This window comes from Rhinoderma darwinii, chromosome 2 (assembly GCF_050947455.1).
Source record: "Rhinoderma darwinii isolate aRhiDar2 chromosome 2, aRhiDar2.hap1, whole genome shotgun sequence".
NCBI classification, from domain to species: Eukaryota; Metazoa; Chordata; class Amphibia; order Anura; family Rhinodermatidae; genus Rhinoderma; species Rhinoderma darwinii.
Window position 1 is genome coordinate 311,271,210 of NC_134688.1, and position 11,843 is coordinate 311,283,052.

The 11,843-nt window shown below is 38.2% G+C and overlaps 1 protein-coding gene across 1 annotated transcript in view; it reads left to right on the plus strand.

Annotated features, from left to right (window-relative positions):
- SYT2 (synaptotagmin 2) overlaps positions 1-11,145 on the plus strand; it is a 476,939-nt gene extending 465,794 nt beyond the window's left edge. The window contains exon 10 of the mRNA XM_075853527.1: positions 1,944-11,145. Within this exon, the coding sequence (XP_075709642.1) occupies positions 1,944-2,150 (207 nt within the window). The 3' untranslated portion in view covers positions 2,151-11,145. The remainder of the gene's footprint in view (positions 1-1,943) is intronic.
- The last annotated feature ends 698 nt before the right edge of the window (positions 11,146-11,843 follow it).

Here is an 11,843-nt window from a genome sequence, read left to right on the forward strand (position 1 = left end):
GTGCTTTTCTGTTTTCATTCATCCTTTTCACAGCTGTTGCGCGAATCACGCTGTTCGCACGGAAGTGCTTCCGTGTGGTATGCGTGGTTTTCACGCACCCATTGACTTCAATGGGTGCGTGATGCGTGAAAAACGCTCAAAGAACGGACATCTCGTGACTTTTACGCAGCGGACCAACGCTGCGTAAAAATCACGCACATGTCTGCACGGCCCCATAGACTAATATAGGTCCGTGCGACGTGCGTGAAAATCACGCGCGTTGCACGGACGTATATCCCGTTCGTCTGAATAAGCCCTAAGGGCATGGCCAGACGTAGCGGAATTGCTCTGGAATCTGAAAATCCGCACCGGACCCGTTTCTCCATTGCCTTCCACAGCTTTGTGGTTGGGTTCGTTTGCACGTTGCGGACAATTCCGCTGCGGAGCATAGGCTGCGGTGCGGAATTTGGTGTCCGCAGCATACAATGGTTGTTGCGGACGTGTGGCGGACTGTTTGCGGACTCATTGCGGAATTTCTCCATTAACTTCAATGGAGATTCTAAGTTCCGCAATGAAGTCCGTAGATGTAATGTAGATGTTATGTGTGCTGCGGAGCGTATTGGTTTTTTAACTTGACATTTCTTCATTCTGGCTGGACCTATGTATTTCTAGGTCTACAGCCAGACTGAGGAAGTCAATGGGGCTCCCGTAATTACGGGTGACTACGTGTGTGCACCCATAATTACGGGTGACTACGTGTGTGCACCCATAATTACGGGTGACTACGTGTGTGCACCCATAATTACGGGAGCAGTAAATAGTCACTGTCCAGGGTGCTGAAAGAGTTAAGCGATCGGCAGTAACTGTTTCTGCACCCTGGACAGTGACTACCGATCACAATATATAGCAACCTGTAAAAAAAATAGAAGTTCATACTTACCGAGAACTCCCTGCTTCTTCCTCCAGTCCGGTTTCCCAGGATGACGTTTCAGTCTAAGTGATGGCTGCAGCCCATCACAGGCTGCAACGGTCACATGGACTGCCGCGTCAACCAGGGAGGTCGGGCTGGATGCCGAAAGAGGGACGCGTCACCAAGACAACGGCCGGTAAGTATGAAATTTGTTTACTTTCACTAGGGAAAGTGCTGTCCCTTCTCCCTATCCTGCACTGATAGAGAGAAGGGAAGTACTTTCACCTCAATACGCAGCGGCTAGTCCGCATCAATTTATTGCCCATTTTCGGCAGATCCGCAACAGAATCTGCAACGTCTGGGCATGCCCTAAGGCTACTTTCTCACAAGCAGCTTTTGATGTACCTAAAAAGACAAACACACTGGATACAAAAGAGGGTAGACATAATTTTTTTATTTTATGTTTTTACTTTCTTTTGGATCTACTGCTGTCTTTGGCTACAAAAAAACTGCATGTAGCGTATGAAGGTAGTCACAGGCTACGGACAAAATACGCAGCAAAATCCTTTGAAAATGCACATGCATTAACTTGGCGATTTGCAACATATTTCAATTGTGACAAGGGAGCAGGTGAAATCTACTGAAAAATCTGCAATAAATCCATGGCAGTATAGAAAATATTGCAGATTTTTACATCAGCAGCATGCTCTCAAATTCACACTGACTTTTATCTGCTGTGTATGGATGGAATTTCTAAAACCCTTCACATACATTCCACTTGTTTGGTGAGGAAACCGCAACAAATACACCACATATGACCTAACTAACCGTGAACAACGCTAGCAGTTGTCTGATAGGTTTGTTTTGTCTTCCTCAAGATAAACAGTTAGGATAGTAGATTGAATTTCATAGTCTTGTATCTTTTTTTCAACCTTACTATTTTACTGTAATTCTCCACATTGTTTTTTTTATTATTTACTATAATATGTAACTGTGATACACGATTGTATTGTGTAATTGTCTTTTTGTTTTTGTTTTTTTCATATCCCCACAGAAAGTGCAAGTTGTTATTACTGTTTTGGACTATGACAAGCTGGGTAAGAATGAGGCAATTGGCAAGATCTTTGTTGGATGCAGCGCCACAGGAACTGAGCTTCGTCATTGGTCTGACATGCTAGCCAATCCACGACGTCCCATAGCTCAGTGGCACCCACTCAAGCCAGAAGAGGAGGTGGACCATGCACTGGCCTCCAAGAAGTAATAAGCCCTTTATACACATCTTTCCCCCTTATACCTTCCATTTGACCCTCACACTGCTATGCAGACTACAAGCACCTTCTGCTAATCCACAGGCTCTCCCTACAACACAGCAGCCAAGACTTATTGAACACATAAAGAAGTGTCATCAGCAAAGAAGGAAGTTTTGGCATACCTGTTTTTGAAGTTTTTGGGTCAACTTTAAAAGCATATTTTCACTATGCCTCACTCTTTTTTGTGTTCAAGGGAATTTTATATTGTTCTCTTAAGTTGAATGAAGGAACATGTGATGTAATAGTCTTCCAAAAATGTGTGTTTAAATTATATTACTATATACAAGCACTTTGAAGTTGCCACACTAATAGTCTAAATGAAATACAAGATCCATCTGCATTAAATGAATATTTAAAGAGTATATTTCATACCCTTTTGTAAGAATTTACTTAGGATTGAGAAACAGTTCATATGCTTATAGCCTGAAAGATAATAGATATCCATTTGTATTATGCTAGATATCAGAAGTGAGCTTCACTTTTCTTTTAAAAGTTCCTGTTGTATGTGTATGCATAATGCATTGTAATTAGAGGTCACTACAACAAGATTAACCTCAGAATTTGTATTCTATATTTTGCTGTATTTTAATGAGAGCGCATTTGGACATGCATAAAACGTATTTTTTCCATATTCTAAGGCAAACCTTTTCTCAATAATGTAACAAGCTACAGGGCATACTCACCTGCATAATGTAACGATAGTAAATATCACTTATTGGGATGAACATTCATATAACATCACAAGATCTGGTAGAACTAGTAAAATAGCTATTATAAGAATAATAATAATAATAATATTAATAATAATGTTACTAAATACTGCACAAAGCAGTTGGTTGTTGTAAATGGACATGACAAAAGTAGAGAATGAATCTCTGTACTGTCAAAGTTAAAAAGATAAAGGAAGGACCGCTTGTAAATTTGATCACACAAGTCAAGGCAGTTGTATTTTAGGATTTACAAATAAAGGCATGTTCTGACTGGGTCTATTCTTCCAACCAAAAGAAAGACAACTAAACTTGGGTAGGGAAAAAGTAACTCTTTAAAACACAAAAAAGTTAAGCTACAAATAACTTGCAAATACTGTTTGTTGTTATGTTGATGTATTTTTAGTTATATAAATATATTTTTTTATTTCACGGGTAATATTACAGTCTGGTGACAACATTTCTGGTGAGTTCAGAACTATAATTTAGTCCAAAAAAAAAATGGGCTAAGCATAGCAGTAATACAGCTGTGTAGGCTTGTGATTAACCTCATGTTAATACAAATCAAGGGGTTTCAAACACCCAGGCAATTACTTGAAATAATCTATCCTTTTATTATTCATAAATAACACCAAAAGTAAATATTTCGTACATTTTTCGGTGCAGAAAAACACTTTAATGTCACTGTAAGTGAGATGTGGAAGAGTTTATCGGTGAAAGAACAGTCTAGCTTAACATTAAAGTAATACGTTGATAGTACTGTAGCTAATGAACTATGTATAAGGCCATTGCTCAGGAAAGTAGAGCTACACATACTGTTTTCCTCCGCACTTCTCCTGTTTTTCCACAAAAAAATTGCAAACTGCCACTAAGTAGGCTGTCTGTTTGAATTCCATGGCACAAGCACTCTACCATGGACTGCGCTGCTTAGTATAATCAGCATGTGCTAGGCACGGAGAGGATAGTAATCAGCCAATATTTACTACCCAATTTCTCCCTGGCCATCATGAAAAGAGGATCCACTTGCTTTTGCTGATGGATTCTCTTTAGAAACTAGGAGACTTTTGTTGCCATCTTCTGGGCCATGAAGATTATAAGATAGTAAAGGAGAAGACCATTTATATATTAAAAATATCTTACAAAACGCCTTTGTTTTTTATCATTCAAATATGGAGCTTCACTTCAATAGCAAGAGCCTAAATATGTAAAGGTAACAACAAATGCAGTGTATTTTTTTGTCGTTTTATCTATACAAGATCCTTGTCTGATTTTACGGTTTAAAGAGTTATTCCGAGACTTTATTTGTTGTCAATATATTTTTTTTAATTGTAATTTAATTGTATTGTCCACTCATTTATTTTTTATTTTTTGGTACTATTCCCGGATCCCCTGCATGTTCATGTGATCCCTTTTACGCTTCCTCTGCCCATTGACTGTGACATCAGAACAATGATTCACCTTGTTTTCAACCTTTGATAGCACTGGCCCTAATTATGGCATGTCTCCGATGATGTGCTCTACATGGGGCAGGGCTATCCTCCAGAGTTACTACGCTTGCTCAAGCGCATGCACCGTATTAATCCATGGATGCCCCTCACGTACTGCACATCAGCAAACATGTGATGTGCGTGAGGGAGGATTACCTTATGGAGCTACTGTGCCTGTCCAGCATTAGCTTTGATTTCTAAATATAGACTGAGTTGTTATTATTATGTGGATAAACTTTATTTAAAATGACAAAGACAAATGACATAATCCTTGGTTGATTACCATTGTGGGCTGTGATTGGTGTACATGAAGCCGATGTTCTTCGAACCAATCGATGTGTATGTGCATGGGGCGGGTAGGGAAACAGAACTGAAAGGGTTTACTGGGCTGGTCACGTTTGTAGAAGGAGGTGTAGTGGGCGGGTATTGGGCGAAAAAGACTGAGGTGAATTGGGTGGGTTTTGGAATACATGGCGGTCTAGTGGGGGGTTTAGATTGGAATGCAAAGGCGCAATGGAAACGGAGAAGTGAAGGAGGCGGCTATGTAAAAACGCCTCTAACATGGAAGTACAGCAGGCTAACAAGTGGCACGCAGCACTGGTAAAAAATGGTAAAAAAGATTACAGCATGAAAATAGATATTGAAGAGTACTTTATTTAACATTAAAACAACATTTGTAGTACTGTTTTAAAAATTAAAACTACCGGATAACCCCTTTAAAGAGGATCTGTCACTAGGTTATTAATCTAATAGGCGCTATGATTCTGATAACTACAGTGTAATTTTTTTCAAAAGCTTTTATTATTTCCAAAGTTATGTGCATTTTTCTAAATATGCTAATTTGGCTATACTTGCCACATGCCAAAACTCTTTCTTTTCACTCTGGGCAGTGTAATGTTTTCTGTATGACGCTGTCCAATCATGGCCATACAGTTCTCCTCTTCCCAGCCCAGCAACACAGCATGATCATATAGTATACAGCTTTCATTCCCTACTGTGTTTTCAACTGGTGATACCTCCAGTTATTTTACAGCTAGATCCTAGTGCCATATGAAAGATTAGAATATAATCTTTCATATGCCGCCAGAACTACTGTTCTAGGTGGTCCACAGCCCGAGATATGGCTGATTGAATTGATCCCCCTTCCCTCCAGCTTCAGTCTCTCACTCAGTGTGTGAAGCAGCTTCATGCTGAGAAGACGTGTCAGAGGCTGTGACGCAGCTCTACCTCAGGAGAATCACTGGTGGTGTCATCCACTTGTCTAGTATAGCCTTATTTGCATATTTAGAAAAAAGCTCATAACTTTTAAAATAGTAAAAGTTTTGGGACACAATTTTCACTGGCATTATCATTGTGACAGCGCTTATTAGATTAGCTGGGAGATTGGGCATTAGTGACAGATCCTCTTTAAGCACCTTCTTATAGTTGAAGTCTACATTTCAGCATTGTGTTGAAGGTCTTTTGTTATACACTCACTACATACACTCACATACAAACTGTAAAATCTTGTCAGAAATGGCTTTTACTTTTGGAGATACAGCTGTCCAGTATTCTCTTACAGAGCAGCTGTATCATTCGATTTACACTGAATCCGTCAGCTTCAGTGTCAGCAGGTGCTGCGTGTCTGTGACACACAGGATCCGCTTGTAAACGGATCATAGCTTAGATGTGATCAATTACAGGTGGATCCTGCGTGTCAGAGACGTGGCTCTGACGGATTCAGTGTAAAATGAGCGATATTATGAGCTGGTTATGAACCTCAATAATTGGAAGAAATGACGTTGCATTCCCACAATTTTATATAACCAGCCAGATACAACATAGCAGAATCGGCATTGCATTACCATGGTGAGAAGGGCCAGCATAATATACCAGCCTGCGGCCGTCCCAGTGCCCGACCATCTTTACAGATGGTCGGGTACTGGATCGTACCTGGCTCTTCCCGATTACCCTAGTGGTGGTGGGTACCGGGGTGATAATGGGGTGTTAGCCTTTTTACTGGCTAACACTAAGCCCCACCTTAGTAATAGATGTCGTCAAACAGATAAGTGCCATTACTAAGGCGCTAATAAAGTATTAAAAAAACAGGCATAACTCCTTGTTCACACAGGGTTTTTTGGCGCTGATTTTGATGCGGAAACAACATTGGAATCAGCATCATAAAACCCCCCAAATCGCCCCGCATTGATTTCAATGTTATTTCAGTGGCTGTTTTTTTTTCCAGGCGACTTGCCTCCTTGCGGTGAAAAAAAGCGGCGTGTCCTTTCTTGCCAAGGTTTCCACCACTGACCTCCCATTGAAATCATTGGGAGGCAGAGAAAACATGCGGCACTAGTTTCTGAGCGTTTTTTTGCTTGCGGTCCTTGCATTAGCTTCAATGGCCACGGGCTGCAGGAAAAAAGCGCGGGCAGTTCAAAATCTGCCTCCGAATTCCTGAAGGAATTCTGAGGCAGATTTTTTTTCTGCCTGCAAATAAATCTGTGTGAACAGGGCCTAAGGGTGTGTTCACACAGTGCGGTTTTGCCACATTTTTCTGATGCGGCCGAAAACCGCATAGAAAAATGCATGCGTTTTTACCACGATTTTCTTTCGATGCGGTTTTTGCCCAAAACCGCACTGTGTGAATACACCCTAGGAAAATATATATATTTTTTAAATAAAGACTCCCCCACGCAACACTCATTAACCAATTTATTTAAAAAAATAAAACAAATCGTTTATCATGTAGTCCAAATCTACGACGTAGTCTAAATGGTCCAGCGGAACCTGCAAAACAAAACAAAAAAAAAGTTAGTAATACAAAAAATACAAACCTATTTTCAACTATAGCAGTCTTCTGTCTTCTCCCCTGCACCGCAATAGAAACTAGACGTCAATGAAAAATAATTCCCTTATGGCATGCTCACATTGCGCTAAAAAAACAACAACTTTGTATAAACGTGTCAAATACACTAGCGTTCCTTGTGAATCGCTATTTAAAATACAGGCTTTTTGATGCGCTTTTCGCATGTTTTTTGATGCGTTTTGTGCGCGCTCTTTGCAAGTTTTTTGGCGCGTAATTAGGCTTCTTATTGACTATGGGAACATTTGGTGCATTTTACGTGCCAAAGAATTAACCCGACGCTCCTTTTTTTCTGCAACACGTTTTTTAACGGCACGCTTTCCCATTGATGTAAATGGAAAGCTAAAACGTAAAATGTGCCAAAGAAACGCATCAAATACACGCCGTGTGAACCGGTCATTCACCGGAGGGTCTTCCCTCTTGACTTTCATCCTTCTTAGCATTTTCGTGTGTCCTATAGCTGCTGTGATCACCACGTTCTACAATTGTGAAATTACGCCCAAAATGAAGCTGAATAATACTTGGCAATATGGAGACACCTCTTCCTGGCTTGTACCCAAAAATAGGGAGGGGGGATGAGTCTCCCTCCCACACATACAACAGCTGCGAGTCAGGTTGCTTTGCCTGATTCACCTTGCTGTAAATCCGGGAAGTGCTCCCTCTGGTGGCCAGAAAGTGCTCCCTCTGGTGGCCAACATAGGAAAAAGTCATTATTATTTAATTTTTAATACTTGTTGTGGAATAAAAAAAAATATCTAAAGAAATATAATAAATATAAGTAACTTACTAAATGATTATTTTATTTTAAAGCCACACCATGTTATGTAAAAAGCACCACTTTTTTCACTGATATTTGACAGACATATAATGAAGTCAGGTTTGACATTTTTCTTCTAGCGAGCAGGGGACCGGACGTTCAGTGTTATTACCATGTGCATTTTTGTTTTCTAACTGGTCTACTGTTTAGTCATTGTTTCTCATAGTTACAAACAATTCTGTAATTTTCACATTACACATCACACTGTTCATTACCAACAAAACCTTCTATAACATAAAGGAATTTACTAATGTTTTAATATGATTATCATATAGGAGATTTTTGTGCTAATTAATTTTTGTATGCAGAAAACTAATGGAGTTCAACAAATATATTACATTTTTAAGTAACATTTCAAGCAATAACAAATGCAGAAAAGTTGAATCATTAATTTCAGAAATGATTAGTCCAAACATGATTTATATATGTATATATATATATATATATATATATATATATATATATATATATATATATAAGTATAATCATAATAAAAGTGGGAAAGCTGTTTGTTTATTTTTTCTGAATTTAATAAAAAATAAAACATAATATATGGAAAAGGCAGATGAAAGCTAATTGTTCATGAAGTTATAATGGGTTGAGTATTACTGGGTAGGCAGGAAGGAAGACAGGAAATTTGTTGTATTATGCATGCTGAGCACTATGGCACAATCTTTACATCTTGTATGTTCAGATAAGTGTGTGGGTGGTCAGGAGTTGTATGTATGTATGTATGTTTGATATAGTGTATATAGCATGCATGTAACACTTTATACATAACAGCATGGGGCAAAGGTATGTGCGTGAGACCAAAATTGTACACATTTTTTAACCTGTTTACTGTCATGATAGATTTTTGAGATTTTAAACATCATAGAAAACATTCAGTTGTATAATGTAACTCTATAGAGTGTGCTGATCACTCATGGACTGACTTTGGTTTGCTCATGGTGTAATCTGGTTAAAAATAAGGCTGTTTACACATTTTCTTCTGTTACACGTCCCTGTTTTTAATGAAAAGGTCGTAGCTAGACTTTTCTTCACACTGGGCAAAGATCCAATTTTCTGCTCTTGCTCTGTATCTAAATACACTAGCCAAGGCAGTGTGTGTTGTTGCCTCCCTGAAATCCAACACATGAGGCATGTGTCCCACTAACCCACGTAGCTACACAACAGCATCACTTTTTTCTTAAACACAGCAACTGTTGGCAATTGTGCACATAGCCTCTGACTCATGTAGGATGAGTTTGATAATATAGGCGATATAAAGGTTCTGAAAACTAGGGTTTTGTTTTATGCAGCCAGGAGTTAATTTATTCTTCTCATTTATTTTTTTGAATGTATGCATGTTAAGAGGAAATTAAAGTATAAATATATATACATGTATATATATATATATATATATATATATATATATATATATATATATATATATACACATACACACAAACACACACCTGGTCAAACATTTTGGAACACCTCAATTATTCCAGTTTTTATTGATATTTACACAGTTTAATATCTCAAATGTACTTTGAAATGAAAGCATAGAAGAAATAAACAAGTTAAGGTGAATAAAAATAATGGATTAACTTTATTTCAACAAATTAAATCTATAAATCTAGATTTTTGTCTCCTCAAAGTAACCACCTCTAGCTGATATAACAGCTTTATACAATCGAGGCATTCTTTCTAGAATTGCATTTAGATACTGTTCAAAAATTTCTTCCAAACATTGTTGCAGAAGTTCCCACAAATGTGCTGCACTTGTAGGTTGCTTTCCTTTTACCCTTCTGTCCAGTTCATCAAGCTCAATGGGGTTTAAGTCTGGAGACTGTGTAGGCGATTCCTTTATTTGAAGCCTACCGGCTTCTTCTTGTCTCCATAAGTAGTTCTGACATAACCTAGAAGTATGTTTTGGATCATTGTCTTGCTGTAATATGAACCCATGACCAAGTAAGCGTACACCAGAGGGTATTGCATGGCGCATCAAAATGCTGTGGTAGCCCTTTTTGTACCAAGTGTACCAGTATCCCTGTGCAAGTTGCCAACTCTGGATCCAGCTAAAGAGCCCTAGACCATCACGTTTTCTCCTCCATGTGTGACAGTTGGTGTCACACACTGAGGAAGCATCCTTTCACGTATTCGTCAACGTACAAAAACCCTGCGTGATGTACCAAAGATGTCAAACTTTAATTCATGAGTCCATAAGACCTTCCACTTTTCAGTAGTCCACCGGAGGTGCTGCTTGACCCAATCAAGTCTTTTTTTTTTTGTTTGCAATTTTAGCAGTGGCTTTCTTACTGATACTCGACCTGTCAAAACTGCAGATAGAAGTCTTCTATTCAAAGTTGAAATGGAAACTTCATTATTTTTTGCTGCAAAAAGCTGGGCTTGAAGATTTTGTCCTGATCACGCAAACTGTTGACTTTCAAAAACTTGTCATCTGACTTTGATCAGAAATTCAGACTATTGTTTCATTTTGAGGTTAAAAACTCATGTTATTTTTATGTTTTTAACTTACTTTTGAGCCATTTCACGTTAGTCGCCGCACTAGAACTGTTTTAATGTAAAAAAATAACTGGAAAAATTGAGATGTACTGAAACTTTTGACCGGTAGTGTAAAAACATATATATAATTTAGAAATATATATAAAAAATATAGATACATGTTAAACTGGGTGGGTCAATGTTAGTTTTTTTTTTTCAACTTCTATATGTCTGGGTGATGTCTTGTAAACTGCTAAATGTTAATGGACCTTTATCCATGCAATAGATTATGGCCTTTACTCTGGCCCAAGGATGAATACTTCTTGTGTCTCATGCTGTCTGTATAATAATCTTATGCTATGATATAAAAGCCATAATTTCCAAGAGAAGTGTATCCTGGGGGGGTACTCTCAGACTAAATATGCATGTATACTGTCTTTGTCTCAGTGTTTTCTTAAAATGAATGAGGTGAGATTATTGGAAGGTATCTTGTGAGCTATGCTTTCCTGCTCATCTCAATATGTTTAATGTTTGTGTGAGAATATTGTTTTGTCTTTGTTATTTTGTAAGATGTCTCCTTAATAAAGAAATATTTAAACAAAAGTATTACAGCTTTATTTATTCTAACAGTTTTGAACTTTTTTTAGTTGTTGTCATCTGATTTATCTGGATTTTTAGAAAAGCCACACAAACCCAATCATAGGTGGTAAATATAATTCAGTTTTGTTTGTTTTTTTAAATATCATAGTTGCATGTTAAGGGGGATTTACACAGGATCATTATAGGGTAGACAAGAGTTCATATAACGCTCGTTGCGATAAAAAAATATTATCGTTGTCGGCAGCGCATCTCCCTGTGTAAATAGGGAGATGCGCTGCCGACATGACAATAATGTATGGAGACGAGCGATCAGAGTAATGACTGCTCATCCCCATCCATAGCTCCGTGTGACAGGAGCAAACAATGTCTCGTTGATCGGTGCTCGCTGCATCGGCCGGTGTAAAAGGCCCTTTAGTTAAGTTTCAAAAAGATATGACCTTCAATTTTGATAGAGAAATCTTGAACAAATTATCTTGTCTCCTGGTGAAAGTAAATTAAAACTTTATTAAGAAATAAAATTACAATAATAAGAGAGAGAGAGAGAGAGAGAGAGAGAGTAGTAGTAAGTAATATGAAAGACCTGACCAAGGAGATCCTCCCAAGAGATAGACAGAGGATCTAAATATTGACTTTTAGATTAGCCTTTTAAAGGTATTTTCTGGCTAACTGCTGTCAAGGAACTGCCTTACAAGTTGCCTTAT